This window comes from Felis catus, chromosome B3 (assembly GCF_018350175.1).
Source record: "Felis catus isolate Fca126 chromosome B3, F.catus_Fca126_mat1.0, whole genome shotgun sequence".
In the NCBI taxonomy this organism is placed as follows: domain Eukaryota; kingdom Metazoa; phylum Chordata; class Mammalia; order Carnivora; family Felidae; genus Felis; species Felis catus.
The window spans coordinates 1,506,235-1,525,919 of record NC_058373.1 but is presented as its reverse complement, the minus strand read 5'-3'; the positions used below and the strand labels follow the sequence as shown (position 1 = coordinate 1,525,919).

The following is a 19,685-nucleotide window of genomic DNA, read 5'->3' as shown; positions in this document are numbered from 1 at the left end:
TGATTTAGGCCCTTTCCGCTTCGAATCCGACCAGAAAAAGGAGCTCCTTCCTGACCAGACGCTAACTCGGCGTGACGGGCTGAGGAGCAGAGCCGGAGAATGTGATCTCTGAGCGACTGAGACCAGTTCTTGGCGTTAAAGAAACGCTGAGGTCCTCCACGCAAAGCGACGGGAGATCACCACTCACCGTGGCAGGATCGGTCGCAAGCGGACGTGACAAGGGCGGCGGCGGCAGCTGCGCGGAGTCAGTGGAGGAGAAACGAAAGCACCACAGGTCAAGGTGAGCCGCCAGCAAGAGTAAGAGAAACGGCAGAACAAGGGAGCGTATGGTTTTCCTTTTTATTTAATCACAGACAGGTGGGGTAAACGTAAACACAGCACGATTACTCCAGATCGTTCTTCGTATCGTGTACACACCCAGACCGGTGAACGCTACCGAAAGAAGCCTGCGGTCGGCGATGAAACGCACACAGCCGTTCCTTCCCTCGCTCAAACAATTCAGAAACACACAAACGTAGAATCTCATCGGCACACACTCTCCTGTGACAAATGATTCAGACATAAATAGTGGGTGCAAAGAAACTATATGCTAACACAGGTATAACCTTTGTTAATGAAACAACAGAAGCAGCCATAATGATTAAGATACATTCAGTTACTGGTAACTAGTTGTGCCCTAACGGGCATTATCAAAAGAGAAATCGTGCTGCAGAGAAAAGCTCTATATACACACACAATGAGAAAAATAAACTGCAAGTTCAATGCATGCATGTTTAATACTGGAAAAAAATCACAGCCCTCCGAAAGGTCTCCACGTTTGTTAGAAAAGCCCTCTGCGCTCAACTAAAATTAAAATGATCTTAGAAGGATAATACTTGTAAAGTTTACTTAAGTCTTTTCAGCCACAGAAACTGCAATGGAAATAAATGTTCAGAGTCATTTTCAAAACAAAACCAAAAATCTATTCTTCTGGTTGACATGCATGATTAAAAGGTCTGTGCCACGCACACTGCTCTACACTCCCCAGGACTAGGAAAAAAGACCTCAAGTCAACTTTTAGTTTGCAGATGGTCAAAGGAGTTTGTATTCCAGCAGGAGTTCAGATCTTCTGGATCTTTTCGCCGACAACTACCGGGTTTTCTTTTCTGATTTTCTCCGCAGCATCAGCTTTGTAATTGTACGAGCAATTGTGCACGTCTGAGTAACGATGTACACCACAGTACACATGTCCACACCGGCATTCAAACCCTGCAAACGGATCAGTACACATGCGTGAGCGGGAGGGAGGGACTGACCGTGCGGTGCCTCAGCACCGTCAACACTAACAGCATCGGCTACGCAGCGCGGCGTCTAAACAATCACGCCGGGCGGTTGCAGGACCTAGTAACGGTTTCGGTTCAGACTGCACCAGCTGATCGCTTCCTTCCTCGTTCCTACCCTACGAATGCAAGTGCGTAGCACGGCAAATCACAACCGCTGCCCTGCGCTCGGGTCTCCACCTGGGACGCGGCCACAATTACCTCCTACCAAAGTCGGGATCGCTGCACCGAATGTAAAACGGTTCTCAAATCCAAATTCTAAGTGTGCAAGAAAGCACATCGTCAGAGGCAACCTTAAAATTTAGTGAAGAAGGTGTAAGGAAACTTCTGGGAGGCCTGGATCCACGCTGGCTTCCCGCGGCAGACCCCTGTGGGGGCGGGACTCCCGCGGCTCAGCGCGAGCAGGAGCAGGGGTGCGAGCAGGAGCAGGGGTGCGTCAGGGCCGCCTCAGCCTGAATCCGCTCGCTGACTAACGCAGGCCAGTTACCGAGCTTCTCCGAGCCTCAGTTTCTGCATCTGTAACTTTGGAATAAGTTACTGTAGGGACCAAACGGGGAACGTGGTGAGCACTTAACACACGGTAAACGTGCAATAATGCGATTTAATTTTAGGGAAATGCCCACAGGGCTGAAGCCGAAAGAGAGATCTCGAGTGTGGGTGGAGGGCCTTTATAGAAAACCGGTCCCGCTTCTCACAACGGAGTGTTTTGATGTGACGGAGCTGCTGGAAACGGAGCACAGGAAGCGACATTTTGAACACTGACGTTTGATGGAAGTTTCCTCCACCGCCTTTTTGTCTGTCTGTTTCAGAAACACATTCTGTCCCCTCGTGACAATGAATGGAAAATGAAGCCAACTCTAACCCCAGACCGACAGACCGGACAAGATGAAAATTACTGAGTCTCCACCTTCCCATCACGAAGTTTGAGTGTTTCTGAGACTCAGAAAGACTGTATTTGACACTACGTCTATTTCGAAATGTCTTATTTGTCCGTGCTTGTATTCTCTAAATAAACACATCTGCCCAAGTACGGGCCGGTCTTAAGTGCCTCTGACATCAGATTATAATCCCCTTTCCACTTGGTCTCCAACCTACTCCTTGGCGGGAGAACCCTTCCTAAAAAGCATCCGATTTTATCCGGTCTTGTCAGCTCTGTACATCAAGTTCTTATGCTACGGAGCACAGAGCACGGCGCCCGGCACGCACACAGCGAGAAATGGTCATTGTTTAGAAGCTGTGACCGCCGTCCACCAGGAAGCACAGTGCACATCGTGAGCCTGTCCGTGTTTCTGTCTCACCGCGTATCCGACGCCCCCGTTCACACGCTCCGTGCCGCGGCCACACTCCCCATCCGCGGCCCCTGACGAGGCCCTGTTCTTTCCTTCCTCCGACCCTCTGGTCGAGCTGTTCTTTCTGTCTGAAACGCCCCTGCTCCATCAGCTCTGGGTCCCAGCCCTCCTTCAAGGCCTGCCTCAAACGTGCCGCCGTAGTACTTTCCGTGACGGGCTCCTACTCCCCGCTCTTCCATTCGGATGAACCGCGGCACCTGTCCGACCTCCCAGAGTCTGCTGACCGTGCTCCCCTGCTCCACCCCCAAGTGGCATCCCACTACGTTTTCTCCCTCCCCGGGTAACGGTGCGTCTCACAGCGGGGCCGGCCGAGCTTGGGTCCCCTCCTGTGTGCACTCTCTGGCCCTCGGAGCACCTGGCGCCCGGGCCCGACCCGTCTGACATTCGAAGACTCTGCTGGGATGGACCAGTAAAAGAGCATCTATTCATGTCACTCTCAGGTATATAATTAAAGACACTTTAAGAAAACTCAGAAGCGGGAATGAGTCCAGGATTAGCTCTCATGGGAACACATGTGAACCTCCTGGGGCCTGGAACAGTAAGGCACGCGTTATTTTAAAGAACACTCTGAGGCTGACGCCACTGCACTTCGGCCCTTACCAGTAAGTCCTACTTTCTTCCTGCACATGAAACAGCGGTTCTTTTTCTGTTTTGGCTTTTCAAGAGACTTGCTTTGCTCTTCAGATGGCTGCTGCGCCGTATCTGATACTGAAGCTGACAAAACAGGAAGGAGGTACAGTTTAATTATTCAGTAAGATTCTGACACTGGTTGGTGGCCGTCCCCCTCCCACCCCACCAGTCTGTTACTGTGAGGGCCACTGAGGACTCCGTTAGCCTGGAAGAGGCTTACACGGAGTTACAAAGCCGATTACATAATATGACCCCCTATTCTTCAAATGTATGTGTGCACGTGACGTACGTGTGGATGTGCACACGCAGGAAATCTGGAAGAACATATATCAATATGTTAACACTGACTCAAGATCTAGCACGGCATTCCCTATGTTTTTTAAATTATGTATTTGAAATAAAAGGTGCAAGCACTCATACACACACACACACACACACACACGCACGCACGCACGCACGCACACAAATACTCCTGGGGTATTTTCTACGGGAGTGTGTAAGGAGATGCCAACTTCTGAATATTGCTGGGGTCCGAACTATGTAGATTTCTCAGAACAAGGGCAAAAAAAGGCTGAAAGCAAGACCGGGTAGAGCACCATGTTTAAAAGTCTCAGAATATTCCACATAAAACCTTTAAAACGTTAGCAAGGTCGATGTAGTAGAATGTTACAAACAGGATAACATAATGACGCATTTAAGCAGTGAAGCGAAGGCCGGCTGCACCAAGATTCCAATTCCTGCACCTAAACCCTACCTCACTGAGCCCTCCGGGACGCGGTCACCAGACAGGGGCGGTCACGTGGCCCAGCACATACGCCATCCCGCTCCCAAACAGTGACCCTCCACGGTCGCTGTGGGGCCAGGCACCTGTGTTCACACCACCCACGGCCGGGACCCAAGGGCCCTTTCCTCGACCTCCTCACACCTGGGTCCACCTGCTCTTCTTTCTCAGGAGCAGCTCGAGTATCCCCTCCTCCACAGAAGCCGTCCCACTTCTCCACGAGGCTCACTCATCACCCCTGGCTCCCCGACCAGTCCCACCAAATCCTGGGCCCGCCACGTGCGTGCCTCTCCGGGCCACACTTGACACGGCACGGAGCCCACGCCCCGCGATGTGACTCACCCCCAGGACAAAGCCTGGAGGCCCGGCGGCACCCTCCCCCTGCTACAGCCGCCCCGAAGCGCCTGTGTCTCTGAACACACACGGTCTCTGGCCTCTGGTCTCGTCGGCCTCCTTTCCGTGTGGAATGCTTGCCCACGGCCCTCGGGTCCCACTCTTCACGGGGCTCTCATTTTTAAGCGTCTACCACCAACTCTTCCCCACCCCCTACGCACCGACCTGGATTAGGAAGCTTACCGTGCGCCCCAGTAGTGCTGCCCACACGGTGGGAACCGCCTGTCTGCCTGAACCTGGCTTAGCGGTGTGCTCCTCCAGGGTGGGGGCTTGTCCGGTGAGCTCCTCCAGGGCGGGGGCTCGTCCTTCCCGCTCCTGCTCCCGGTGCCGATCCTCGAGCCCCGACCGCGTGCCGATCCTCGAGCCCCGACCGCAAGCTGGCGCCGCACAGAGACCCGAACTGCATTCCTGAACTACTCCCCCTCTGTGATCACGTGCCCCGGTTTCCCCAATTACGGGGTCAGCCCACCCAGGAGGGGCGATATCGTATTTCCCGTCTGCACCTCCAGCTCCCGTCCAGTGAGCTACGCGGAGCGGGCACTCAGTCACGTGAGGTCATGGATTCTAACCTATGTTAACTGTGTGACCTATTTTATTAACAAAACACGACGAAGACAAAACAGCACAAACCGAGAAGTGAACACGCACAAATGAACAACTCTGTGATCACTCCACCTAGAAATTCTGAAGCCAGATGGGAAACAGTTCTACTAACATGAACGTTTTATTTTGAAACACATTATGGACACATAAAACCTTTTATTATCAATCAACAAACAGCCTCAGGACTCGAGCTCCAGGGGGGCCGGGGCGGAGTGTCGTTTACTTGTTGTATCCCCAGCCCCCGGAACAGTATCAGATAACGTCCCTCTATGTGTAAAGCGCTCAAAAATAGTTTAACTTGCAGTCCAAAAAGAATGTATTTGTTGTCTTTGAAATCTGTAAGCCGTCATATCTAACCTGTTCTCCCAAGAAACCGTGATATTCAAATAAACATATAAACAATGCTTTAGTGGCAGTAACAGCACTACCACAAGAAAACATTTTTTAACAAGACCGTTTTAATTACCGAGGCACAAACTCTGGTATGTGGAAACAGAGACGTGAAAATGCACTCGCCTGCCACACACACGAATGCTGTTGCACGGAAGCGTCTCAAGGAAGACATTTCACAGTATGGACCCTGAAGGTCTATCTACAGCAAACGCACAGCCTGTAGAGCTAAGAGTCCACAAGGAATCTAAGAGCTCAGGAGCTGGGGCGAGCATCTGACGCTGATCACTGTCCACTAGATCCCCAGGGGACCAAGGTGACCTTAGCTTACCTCAAACTAGTGGTCGGCAGCTAGAGTTGAAACATTTCACAAATCAATTCGTGGGCAAGAGGATACAGCATTTGGCGTAAGTCTACGATTCCCAGAGATTCTGTTTCCTTACTTTCTATGAGACTTACGACCAAAGCATGCCTGATCAAACTCATGATTACGTAAAAGGAAACAATCCAGTCTTTTAAAAGGGCCGTACTCATATTGAACCTGAAGCCAAAATAGGAAGTCTGATCGGAACTGGGCAGTTTTTCGCAATCTGAAATGAACACCGAAGACAAGAGGGCACCTGCTCGTTAAGGGTTAGCGACCGGCAGGTGCCTGCGTCATATCTGCACGACCGGAAGGTCTACTTGGGCCGCCTGTGCGATGGCATTAAGGCTGTGGAATCAACTTCATTTTTAACGGGAATCTCAACTAGACAAAGTCGATTGGCCAGTGACTTCAAGATGCTTCAAAACCACAGGGCAGGGGCGCCCGGGGGGCTCGGTGGGTTACGCGTCCAACTCCTGATTTCGGCTCAAGTCACGACCTCACGGTTTGTGGGAGTGAGCCCGGCATCAGGCTCTGTGCTGACAGCACGGAGCCTGCTCGGGGTTCCCTCTCTCGCCCTCTCTCCCTGTCTCTGCTCCTCCCCCTCATTCACACTCATTTTCTCACTCTCAACATAAATAAACTTAAAAAACATTTTAAAAAGCACAGGGCAGATAAAATTATAGTTCAACTACCCACATGGATGATCACATTCAAAAGAAACAAGGCCCTCTACTCTGGGTCCTGTTAAGGATAAAAAGTACACAAACATAACAGTGAGTGTATAAAACTCTTCAGCATTCCCTGTGTTTGGGAGCATTTTAATACGCACTGTGAAAAGTGACACACAGGAGGACATTAACAGGCACCCCGACAAAGCTGACGGTGGACACGGCACCCCTGTGACGTGACCCCCGGGCCTTGCTGACCCAGGAGGACGAGGGTCTCCCTCATCACCTCCGCCCAGGGCGGACACAGAGTGGCCGCACGGCAGACACTGCGCGTGCACACTTTTCCGATAACCCCCTGCGGTAACACTCCCTGTCCTCTGTATTTCGTTTCACGCGAAGTGAGGTGGTGGACCGAATCATCTTTGAGTTACTCCTAGCTCAAGAATTCTTTACAAAATGAGAACACTGTAAATATTCGTGACAAAAGTGAGCCCGTATAGTAGCAGGGTCCAAAAAAATATGCCGAGCCACAGATTTAATTTTATATCTTCCAGCCATCGTGTTAGGAAGTTTAAGAATGGTAAGTTAATACATATTATCATTTAAAAATGTAATTGCTATGGAAGTATTAACGAGATATTTCTCATATTTTTGATACTCAGTCTTCAAAACCCAGCATATCCGCAAACGAGCACGTACTGAACCACATAGTTCCGGACCAGCCACGCTTCGGGTGCCCACGCTACTGAAGACCAGTGGCCGCCGTTCCGGACAGAGCAGCTCTGTGCACGAGACCAGTTTCTGTTAGCAGCTGTCTGGGGGCAAAGAAGCGTCACATCAATCTTCTTGAAATACGACTTTGGGCCATCTTAAAAAAAAACGAAAAAGGAACCGAACTTCACGAGGCGGTCTCCCCTACCCGCCGGTCAGAACCCAGCACCTCAGGAATCTTCCATGACTTGGTTTAGACAGGTTCTTGGCGTCAGGCCCCAACAGGCGTCCAGCGGCTGCGGCCCCTTGGCTGGTCCCCGAGCACTTCCCCTCCCAGGGCTCCTTCTCCAAGCAGAGAGCCCTCCTCACAGCGCCCACCTGCCGTCCGAATGAACCATTCAACCCGTGGCCTGTGTACCCGGCTTCTTCTGCTTGCCCTGTTTCCAAAGCCCACCCACGTGGGGGGGCCCCGGAACCGGTCTCCCTTCCAGGCCAAGCAGCACTCCGGGGCGTACAGAGCCCGCCTCTCTGTGTCCGCTCAGAGCCCATCTGCTGACAGCCATCTAGTCAGTCGCTGTAAGCAGTGCGGCTGTGAACATCCTTACACAAGTTTGTGTGTGTGGACATGGTCTTTCCATCTCCTGGGATTTAGGAAAGGAGTCTCTGGGCCATACAGTTAACTCTCTAACTTTCTGAATTAAATCTGTGACTGCCAAACTGTTTCTCGAAGAGGCCGTGTCCTTTTATATCCCCAACAAACATGTATTACGGTTCTAATTCCTCCATATCCTCAACACGTGGACCGTCTGTGTATCTTCTCTGGAGAAACGTCTATTCAAATCCTCTCCTTTGCCCTTTAAAAGACTGGTCTTTCTACTGTTGAACGATGACACCTCTTTACACATTCCTATCAGATACAGGATTCACAAATATTCTTAACCATTCTCTGGATTGCCTTTTCGCGCTCCTGACGGCGCTCCAGGAAGCACCCGGGTCCTGACTCTGCTGTAGCTCAACGCGCCCGTTTTCCTCCGGTCCCTTGTGCTCTAGGCGTCCCGTCCAAGGAGGCGCTGCCTCGCCCAAGGCCATGAGGAGTTATGCCCGTTTTCCAGTTTCAGCTCCTACCATTTGGGTCTTTGATGTGTTTTGGGGCAAATGTCTGTAAAAGGTGAAGGAGAGGTCTCATTCTTTCAAGTGTCCCAGCATCCCCTGCTGAAGCCCAGGCTTCGCCTACTGGATGGTCTCGGCCCCCTGCGGAAAATCAGCCGCCCGCGAACCGCGGGGTGTATCTCCGGACGCCCGGTGTCACTCCAGGGCCCGACGGTAGTGTCCTCTCGCCTGTTCCCGCGGTCTTGGGGACTGCAGCAGGTGGTACGCTTTGAACTCTGCTCTACTTTTTCCAGGACCGCTCGGCTATTCTCGCCCACCCTCTCCAGTCCGAAGAAATCTTTGAGTTTTAAGCGGCGTCACACAGAGTAAGACTGTGCGGTCAGCCCGTTATCCCGTGGGCTTGGGGCACCTCTCCTTTACGACACAAATATGGCTCAGAGAAGTGGGGTGTCGGGTCCACACGCTGTAGTAGAACCTCGGACCCCAATGCCGCTTCTTTTGGGGAAGATCCAGCATCTGAGAGACTCAGGTGAACTGAAGGGGGGGAGGCAATGCTGTGCCGTCAGACAATCAAGGAGGATGGTTTCAAGTGCACCAAAACGCTTAAAAGAAGTTTTGAAGCTACCTTTTGTGAACTGAAAATCCGACATTCCTAAGTTAGAGACCACGCGAGTGAGGTATCGCCAATCGTTAAAGTAAAAAGAATAATGAAATGAGAAACGTGCTGTAATACACTAAATATTTAAACGCGAGAAAAATTCTTCGGAGCCACGGGGACAAAATGAAAGCGGTACCGCCCACCGGGTGGCAACAAATCTTAATTATCAACAGAATACCTACAGAGAACAAAGCTGTCTCAAGAACCCTAATCTGAAAACTCCAATGAAGAATGTTAGGAGGGGCGCCTGGGGGGGCTCAGTCGGTCGAGCGTCCGACTTCGGCTCAGGTCATGATCTCACGGTACGTGGGTTCGAGCCCCGCATCGGGCTCTGTGCTGACAGCTCGGAGCCTGGAGCCTGTTTCAGATTCTGTGTCTCCCTCTCTCTCTGCCCCTCCCTCGCTCGCACTCGGTCTCTCTCTCAAAAATAAACAAAAAAACATCAGGAAAGTCTGGCTTGGGTACACAGCTGCTACTCACGTACCCTCTTCCATCTGGGATTTTCTTCCCATCTAGATAAATTTCCCTGAGGGACACAGAGGGAGTAGACACTTGGCAGGTCACCAAAGCAGAGGAGCCCGCCCTGGCAACGGAGAGCTGCCCCTGGTGACAGGAAGCCACGTCCACCTCCTAATCTAGGAAGCACCACGGCTGTGGGCACAACTCTGGCCTGGAGTCCAGCTCAGACACCGTAGGGCTGGAGTCCAAGACTTCTTCTCTGTGACTTTTCGTCCAACCACTAAATAGACGGAGAAAAGCGTTCTCTGCATTTACTCCTACCACCAGGGAAAGCACAAGTACATCGGTGTTAGGAGTGTGCGTGTACACACGCACGCACGCACGCACGCGCATGCACGCCTGGCCCCGCTCTCCGCGAGCCTGCTTCATGCTTTCACTTTTACGAAAAACCTACGTTAGGACCTGTTTTTGCTAACCAGTAGATACCCAAAGAGAATTTCCGTGTTTATGAAATGGCAATTGCTTCTTTATCCCGTTTTGGTTTACAAAAGGCTTGACAGAAACGCTCTACTTTTGGACAGTGGGGGACACCTGCACTCGGGTACACGTTTCTCATAAAAGAAGACAGTCTTAATTCAACGGGGTGGGCAGGACGTTTTTAAAATACTGAAAACGAATCCTCTTAAACTCAAATGAAAACTTACACCTGGTTCCTCGGAGATCCTGCAACGCTAAGATAACGAATGCTGAGTTTTTAAAAGGTACTTAGAAGCTGCTACTGGCTTAACCTCCAAGGTCACTGAAATCGTACGTGAAAAAAGGAGTCTATGGATTTTCAACACGCCTTACGATTTCTCCTAACGTGGCTTCAAGGCCACCTTTGGTACTCTTGTTGCCAGGGCCACTCAGTGCAGAAAGCCACGCCGTCCTCCACACACGCATGGTGTACGTTCACCACCCTGTCTTCATCCTCGGTGGCCGTGGACACCAACTGCTGCCACGTCTGCCCGCAGCACCCATTTCGCTCACAGTCTACAATACGTGCCACTGCGAGACAGAACATAAGCGAGGTCAGCAGCCTGTGTTCATTTTTCCTTCCTGCGCCCTCAGCAACCCTTGCTTCTCCAAACTCTCTAGTGGTCGGCACCTGGGGGCTGCAATAACCCAGGGCCCAGATGACTTCTCCTTCTGCTGAGTCGTTATCCGACTTGCTCCCCTAATCTCAGCCTCTCACTTTTCAAAGTGTGCCAAGGACTTCCAAGTCTCAGACGTGACACCGATCACACACTTAAAGACCAATACTCGACCTACAACCTCCAGCCGAGCTCTTTGGTTCTGAAATGGGATCCCGCCCCGTGCACACCTGGTCTGGCCATGCCACCTCTCCCAGCGCCCGGTCTGAAGCAGCCCGCCACCGCCCCTGTCGCAAAACCGAAAGCTTTACAACCCTACTCCTATTCCCCGCGTCTCATGCATAACTAAATCTCAGGGATTCTTCTCTTTCTGCTTTGAAACCATCCCTCATCTGTGCCCTTCCTTAAGTTTTTCTATTTAACCAAGAAATAAAAATTATTTATACTTATAATGCTTATGTTGGCCAAATAGTACATATCCTTGCTATAGCAAAATCCACGATGGGCAAAATTATGCCAACATTTATTGGGCATACACTCAGAGCAAGAGAAATTAGCCACCTCAACTACATCTGAACTAGAGAGCTTAAACTAACATCGCCAGAAGTTTCTCTCGCTGTCATGTGAGCACGATGTCCCGTGGAGGGGGTCACTGTCAGGGCAGCCTGTCTCTCTGAACCGTGCCGGAGGCAAAGGGACACAATGGTCACCCTGGGCTCACCTTTCCCGAGTGTCCTCCTTCTGTAAAGCCATCGTCCCCGTGCTGGTGGAACAGAACCCATCCAGCACAGTCTGCCTCCCAGCCTCCTAAGCGTCTCTCCTAGGATCGCTGCCTTCTGACAAAGCCCTCCCAGATCACCGTGACCCACACAAGGGGGGCGTGTAGAGTGTGGGCAAGGACACGAGGCACTGAGCAAGATGCCACAGGGGGTTACCGACGGGAGAGGGTCTACTGCCGGTCAAATTCAATGGTCTCTTCAACGGCCCAGGTCAGAAACAAGAGATTCCTCGTAAACCAGCACCCCAGGTACTTGGAGGGGAACTAGTATTTGGGTTAAACTGGTAAGAATGAGAGTAAGAGAGAACAGGAGAATATAATCCCACTACTCACTCACTCACAACTCTCAAACACATTTACGGCTTTCGACTTTATACTGATGACATAATTACACAGAAGTGGGAAATGGCTCCCAACAGTTCAGTCAATTAAATACCCGAAGACCTAAAACGTTCTGCTCATAAAGAAAACAAACAGCAAACTATATTTGAGGCTGGCAATTTAAAAGATAGCGGCACCTCGGACAGGCCCGGCCTGTAACAGCCAGCTGTCGGGTAAAGGACCGAACCCACGCGAGCCCACGTGCAAACCTTGCAGGTCTTCCGTGTCAGGGATTGCTTTGTCCACAGACGTACTGTCCACTTGGGAAGATGCTACAGATTCGGATAAAAGCGACTGATTTGATACAGGGCTAGAAAAGCAAAAATATCGAGATTTTAAAAGTGATTTCCAGGCATGAACGGCACCTAAAATGATGTAGTAAGTATGCGTCCAACATATCTAAGCAGTCATCACAGCAAGAACAAACACAGAGATCCTTCTTTATAACTTGTGCATTTAGCACAGAGAGCCATGAAACTGGAGACCGGTCTGGCCTGGAGTTCATGGCTTCAGAACTCAGAGCAGCGGCAAGCGCCCTCCGCGCACGAAGGCACCCCACGAAAACCAGCGCGGTGGTCACGACCGGCTCCGGGGGCCCTGATGCCGCGGTGGGAAGGGCACTGGGCGTCTCCGATCATGAAGCGGAGAAAGAACTAGAGGGTAGAAACCCGGTCCCCGCTTCCTAACAGCAGAGTGAGGACGAAGCCAGTAGGTCTGTGCTCCCAGAGCGAGAAGGGAAAGCCGCCCTGCGCACAGTGGGGCCGCGGGGGGCAGGACTGGGCGCCTGAATTCACGAGGACCTCGGGGGCGGGACATGGGATGAGCAGAAGCGAAGGAAAAGCCGTCTGAAAAAGAAATGCAAACTGAGAAGACACCTTCCCCACTGCTTCCCAAGGTAAACTTGACTTTCTAACCGCCGTTCTCAGGCCAGCTAACCCCGAAGTGACCTGACCCAGTCCTCCCGCGGAGACCCGAGCACGTAGAGAGGATACGCTTTGCTCCTCGGCAGCTTTCCCAGCACCGTGCAGACACAGCGTCTTACCTGGGCTGCACGGATGCAGACGTGGAGTCTAGGGGTGACTGTGCATCGGGGACGCTGCCGTCCGCGCACTGGACCGGGAAAGACTCGGACAGGGTGCCAACAGAAGCCGCTGCAACAGAACCGCGCTTGGTGTCAGTGACCCTGCGCTCTGGGCGTCCCCACACTTTCCCTGAGAAACCACCACCCACCTTCCGCAAAACAGCTAGAAATCTTGTTTTCCTGAATATAGAGTATACTGGTTCGTTGCTTTCCGTTAAAAATGTTTCAGTAATATTCCAATTGGAAAAAAGTTCATTTCAACCAAGAAAAAAACCATATACAAACTGTATATATTAATAAACTACACTCCCGTTTCTCAGGACTCCGTGTCACTTGGATCCTTTAATCTACAAACTCTTCCAAGCACTGCTGTATACGTAGAGGGATTTAGAATCAAAGCTGTAGCAGTTAAAGCGGATAGAAGTCCAGAACTAAAATCTGTGCTCAGCACATGAGGCTACATTTTTCCCCCGTTCTTTTTTTTAATTTTAATGTTTACTTATTTTTGAGAGAGAGAAAAAGCACAAGTGGGGGAGGGGCAGAGAGAGAGGGAGACACAAAATCTGAAGCAGGCTCCAGGCTCCGAGCCATCAGCCCAGAGCCCGACGCGGGGCTCGAACTCACGAACCGCGAGATCGTGACCTGAGCCGAAGTCGGCCGCCTAACCGACTGAGCCACCCAGGCGCCCCTCCCACGGTTCTTCATAAAGCAGAAATGTAGATGACAATTTCATGTTAAAAACAATTTCTGGGGCACCAGGATGGCTCAGTGGGTTAACCGTCTGACTCAATCTCGGTCAGCTCGGGTCGTGATCTCACGCATCGTGAGGTTGAGCCCTGTGTCCAGCTGTGCGCTGACAGTGCAGAGCCTGCTTCAGACTCTCTCTCTCTCTAACAAAAACAAAAAAACCCCAACAATCTATATTCATTTGATCTTAGCCTTGAGAAAATTTAGAGAAATTTCATTTACATGCTTCCAGCTCTTGGCTTGAACACGAAACGATGATGAGAAAGACCCCCTACAAAACTGTGAACGAAGTAACTGCCTGCACCTCCATTAACCCCAAAACCCCACACTCGGGCACCGATCCGTACAACAGCCACCCCAGATGACACTATCAACGCTCCACCTCCGCAAAGCTCATACTCAGAGTCCTCCCCATCCTTCTGGTAACTACGGACACACACACCCACCCCCACACCCCGGAAGAGTCCGCGGCACAGAGGGTGACGCACAAGCACAGTGAGCCAGTGCCGAGCGCCCTGGGTCCCGGCCCCGCGGTCGCCCCTCCGCTTCCTGACGGTGGCGGGCTCTCTCAAGTCAGCCGTGGCCACCTCGAACCCACTCTCTCCTTCTACAGCCATCTCGGCTTCAACGGTCATCCCAGATAAAATAACCCGGGTCCTCCTAACCCTCACTCCCTTACGCCTTACTTACCTGGACACATACGTGTACGCGAAGAAGGATGCCTGCATTCTAGCTAAGATAACAGAGCAAGTAAGTAAGAGCAAGCCGGCAAGTAAGGCTGAACGGATTTATACTAGTTACTTTCGATGGGTGAGGACACCAGTGATAATGACAACACAGAAAGAGGAATTTTCCTGGTACGAACGCAGGGACGGAGGTAGTGTGACAGCAGAAACGCTATCACGTATGTCGTGCTCTCCCAACGTATCTCAATTATGAACACTGCTGCGTGTGAACAGGATTACTTACCAGGTGGGCTGATTCTACCATTACTACTATTCTGTCTTTGGAGATGTTCTTTATAGCACACTGAACACATGCCATTTGTGCGAGGGTTTCCATAAAATCCGCAGCCAGTAGAACAAAGCATAGGCACTTGGCTGTGATTAGTTTCTTGAGCCATGTTTCTCTGTTGCACACCTGAAACGTACACAGAATTCGTAAGGAACGCAGACGCACACTGCAGTCGTATATTATCCAAACCTGCTTTATATGATAAAAAAAACACAAAAAACCCACATATACTCCCCCCTAAATCTTTCCGTACACCTGTCCCAAGACCTAGGGCTAAGTTAGGAAAAAAAATAAAGACAAGAACGATACGAACAACTTTTCTCTCCAACCCTCTACACAAGAAGGTCTGTACTGGCTCAGAAACAGTAAAGAACTCTTGGGCACGGTATCTGTTCTGAAGACTCCACACCATCGGAACGTTAATGAAAACCCTTGAGGACTAGTTCAGTTAGACTCCTAATAAGAAATACACGTTATACGTTTTGCCTCATGTTATACTATTAATTTCTAAGCATTTACACCTTTGCTCAAAGTTTATGTTTTAACTCGTATAATTTATTCTGTCTGAAAAGCACTTTACAGAACGCCAGTGCTGGTGAAGGTAGGAAGAAACGGGCAGAGTGCTGCTGGTGGGCGGAGCCCGCTCCATCTTTCTGGCAAACAACTGAGCGATTCGCGTGCAGGAGCTTAAACCGTGCCCTCCGAAAACAGTCACTCTCCTACAGGGTCTTTGACAGAATAACTGGGGCACGATCAGAAAAAAGACCAAGGAACAACATATGAGGGATGTGCTTCGCAGCACATTTGTAACGTTGATAAACTTGAAATAAATGCCCAATATCAGAATGAGTTTTTTTCAAAAGTTCTGTGTCGTTAAGACATTTTAGAATACTTTTTGATGGAGGAGAATGCTGGGAACAAACGACAAGGCACAATATGAAATGTATATGTGGTTTGTTGCCAATTAGGACAAATCCATTAATCACCGAGAAGGACAGGAAAGAATGCATCCAAGGACGGCAAGGCTAACGGTGTTTTCAGATTTGTACATTTTTTGAACTTTAAAAATCCTCTTAAATGAAGGTACAACTTACTTAACTGGGGCAAAATACACATACTTTTTTAAGTATTTTAGATGAAAAACTACCAGGACAGAGGGCCTGTCTGGAGCACACGAGAAGGAGTCATCAATCACAGCAGACGCAAGGCCCCAGGCGCGCCCTTCTCCCAGACGGCAGGAATAGGGGATTCCTGGCACGAAGAGCATGACAGAAGGTAGTAACGGGCTATTAAAAAAAAGAAAAAACTCTCCCAAATGACCGAAGGTTACTCCAAAGTGGATGTGTTTAAAGACGAGTCTGTGCAAAGACCCTGAGGGATAAGAACTACCAGAGGAGGACAAGGCTCTGTCACTAACCTTGACTGATTCCTCCTCCACACATTCAATGTTTACCATTAACAGATTGTTTCTTCCCCAAAATTGTTTGAAAAGACTGTTGGGGCGGGAGGTGGGGAGCGAGGGGTGGGCGCACTTAATGCCAACTTCACAGCCAAGAGCAGTAAGGCATATGACAGGAGTACAGAACAAAGCAGCAGGTTTAGCGTTTTGTCTTTAAAAAGAACTGTCGCAAAACCACTGAGGCCATTTAGAAGGTGAGCCTGGGAATACAATTTGGGATTCTGGCAAACACCCTTCTGACTCACTTCAGAATCCAATCTTGGCCATTCTGCTCTCTGTATAGCCTACTCTGGGTACTTCTATAAGTACACATATCAAATTTAAAAATACATAGCAAAGACGGGATAGAAAGATATGCCGAAGATGGGCTAGGTCAAACACTTTGTTGAGATTTTTGGCCTGTGTTCCCGAGGGACACTGTGTTTGTCCGGTTTCGGTATCAGGGTAACCGCTCAGGATCACGTATGTGGCTCGTAAGCGATGGAGCTCAGGCTCAATACACGTGTCCGGCTCGAAGTCCTTGCTCCAGGTCAGTGGTTCTCAAAGCGTGCTTCCACGGAGCCCTAGAGAGGTCAAAACCATTTCCACGCCAACGCTAGGGAGTTACGTCACACCTTTCCTCCGGTCACTGGGGCACGCTCCCACAACGGCTCTCACAGCCCCACGACCGACGGGCACGTCCAGAGCCTGAACACGTGTCTCATTGGGACTTCGTGGGTCGAGCGGGGAAGCACGTGGAAAGCGACCGCAGAAGCACCAAGGCCGCCCAGTCCCTGCTCCTGGGGGAGGGTTTTACTTCAAGGCCCGGCCGACAAAATCTGGTTATTCCGACCTGAGTTCACGGCAGACATTTTCCCCAAAATGGACAACGTGCGTCTGCGCCTGTCACTTCAAGGGCGAACACCCATCGCCCATCCCAAGGGAGAGACCAAGGAACGTTCAAATAACGGGACAGGAAGAGTTTATATACAGTTGGGAGATTTTACAACGCAATTAACCCTTTAAGAAACTACAACTTATCAAGTTTGGGTATAATATCAAAAAAGAAAGCAACCTCTATTATCTGAAAAGGTTATTAAAACACTCCTTCCTTCTCCAACGACTTACCTGTAGGATCCCAGTTTTTCTTTCTAACACTGTAACAGAGGCAGCTAGGAGAATCTTGCTGTTTGCTATTAAGCCTGACCTTAGAGAGAATTTGCAAAAATGTCTAGCGAGGCCACTCTTCTCACTAAACCTTTCTGGTGGTGATGGCAGGGGAGGGAATGGATGGATGTTTTTAACAAAATATTTTTTAAAATTAATTACTTTGCAACTTTTCTCAGCTTTGATTTGTAACATGATAAATACCGCCAGACAGAACACACATAAACAGAAGTTCTTCCGGGTACTCAGTACTTTTAGAGAATATAAAAGCCCTAGAACCAAAAATTTCAAGAATTCACTGCTGTCAACCAAGCATTCCTGCTGTAGGCAGTATCACCTCAAGGGGACAACCATTGATTCTTTGGGGGAAAGAAGTAGACAAAAAAACCTTACTCTTTATGTAGGAAACACAGATATACACGTGCCCATAAACAGAGATACAGTGTACCTATGGAATTAAAATTTTATGGAGATAGGAGGTCAATTAGGAAAAAACTATTTAAAAAAGGCTTTTGTGGGGTTGCCTGGGCTCAGTCGGTTAAATGTCTGACTCTTGATTTTGGCTCAGGTCATAATCTCACGGTTTTGTGAGATCAAGTTCTGCCATTGGGCTCTGCACTGACAGCACAGAGCCTGTTTAGGATTCTCTCTCTCCTTCCTCCTGCTCCCAATCTGTCTCTCTCAAATGAGTGAATGAATGAATGAATGCATTAAAAAATAAATAAATAAAAAGGCTTTTGTGGGCGAGGAAGTAAAAAGACATTGAGAAACGCTGTTCTATATCACAACTACCCTGTGTTGCCTATTGAGGACATTAAAACACTATTTATAAGGTGGGGATTAAAAGGACTTTCCCCAAGGGCACACACCAACCTTTCAGCATCTGGGTGGCAACCACAAGCATGCAGAAAAGGGAAAATATTCATTCCATTTCTTTAAAAACTTAAGTGAATAGGGGCGCCTGGGTGGCTCAGTTGGTTAAGCGTCCGACTTCAGCTCAGGTCATCACAGTCCGTGAGTTTGAGCCCTGTGTCGGGCTCTGTGCTACAGCTCAGAGCCTGGAGCCTGCTTTGGATTCTGTGTCTCCCTCTCTCTCTGCCCCTCCCCCACTCATTCTCTCTCTCCCTCTCTCTCTCTCTCTCTCTCTGTCTCAAAAATTAAAAAACAAAAAAACATAAAAAAATTAAAAACTTAAGTGAATAGTCACAGATTAGAATATGACCATCAAGTTTTTATTCACAATTGCCTCTGAACAATAAATACCAAAAACATGGAACACCAGCAATTTCCCCAAAATGCCCACACAGCAGCCAGTTAACAATGATTTTCCCAAGCTGAGCTTTCTTATTTAAAAAACAAAAAAAGAACCTATTATCTTGGCAGATAAAGAGCACAAAAGATTTCACAGGCTATTTAAAAAGAAGAAAAAGAGGGGCGCCAGGGTGGCTCAGTGGGTTAAGCGTCTGACTTCAGCTCAGGTCACGATCTCATGGTTTGTGGGTTCGAGCCCCTGCGTCAGGCTCTGTGCTGACAGCTCAGAGCCTGGAGCCTGCTTCGGATTCTGCATCTCCCCCCCCCCCCACCCCTCTGTCTCTGCCCCTCCCCCACTCATGCACTGTCTCTCAAAAATAAATAAATGTAAAAACCCAAGAAAATAAAGAAGAAAAAGAAAGACTCAACGTTACTTATTCATCTTTAAGCCACAGAATGTGTGCTCGCTTCAGCAGCACACATAGTAGGCCACAGAATGTACCTTTCCGTGAAGATTCACAAAATGAACCACCACCATCACAGGCTACCTTAGTTTACCCCGACGTGGCAAAGATGAGAGGAGCTATGGACACTGGAAGTCCTGCCTGTCCGCGGCTGCACCCTCTTGCAGGGGAGGACCCTGCGGGCCCACTCCTCTGGCGCGTAGGAGGGAGAAGCCGGAGGGAACGAGAGGGCAGAACAACCCCTTAGCTCCGGGTGCTGCTGGCGCCGTTTTAAACTGCTACTCGAAGAGATTTAACAACTGGCCCAAGGCCACGTATCTAGGAAGCTGGGTCAGTGTCTTTATCTCCTGAAAACAAAGAGAATGACTTTCAAAGTCCATCAAGTCCCTACCAAACCTTAACTCTGTGAGTGTTCGTGAATTCTTTTCATTTAAAGGTAATTTAAATTTTTAGTCATTATTCAACCTTAAGATGCTATGCAGCTTTAATTAGCTTAACCTACCAAGCTCTTGAGAAAATTTGTTCTCCGTTTCTTTTTACCTAGGAAATTCTGACTGGCATAAAAATTCAAGATCAAGTATTTTAAGACTGCCAGAAAATACATGACCAATGATTACAATTCTGACAAGAGAACTGCAGTGAACGGATGCAACACAGTCTCCATCTTAACTGCAAATGTGTCGACTGAGACTGAACTCCCTTCCCTCTGCTTCGTGCCCCAGACTTAGAGTCGGGTTCAGATAATTTCCATTTCGCAATGACCCGTGCGCTTTTCTTTCCCATTCTAAATTCT

General features: G+C 49.5%; 1 protein-coding gene across 7 annotated transcripts in view; it reads right to left on the bottom strand.

Annotated features, from left to right (window-relative positions):
• Positions 1 to 325: 325 nt before the first annotated feature.
• The window catches only part of ZFAND6 (zinc finger AN1-type containing 6), a 72,408-nt gene continuing 53,048 nt past the window's right edge, over positions 326 to 19,685 (bottom strand). For 6 of the 7 annotated variants that reach the window (XM_045058710.1, XM_023254800.2, XM_023254799.2 and 3 more), the window contains 5 exons: positions 14,528 to 14,698; positions 12,773 to 12,881; positions 11,940 to 12,040; positions 3,269 to 3,382; positions 326 to 1,248 (listed from right to left, as the gene is read on the bottom strand). In XM_045058710.1, coding sequence (XP_044914645.1) covers positions 1,100 to 1,248; positions 3,269 to 3,382; positions 11,940 to 12,040; positions 12,773 to 12,881; positions 14,528 to 14,681 — 627 coding nt within the window. In that variant the 5' untranslated portion in view covers positions 14,682 to 14,698 and the 3' untranslated portion in view covers positions 326 to 1,099. Of the gene's footprint in view, positions 1,249 to 3,268; positions 3,383 to 10,287; positions 10,486 to 11,939; positions 12,041 to 12,772; positions 12,882 to 14,527; positions 14,699 to 19,685 lie in introns of those variants that run through there. The other variant, XM_019831768.2, reaches the window with a different exon arrangement.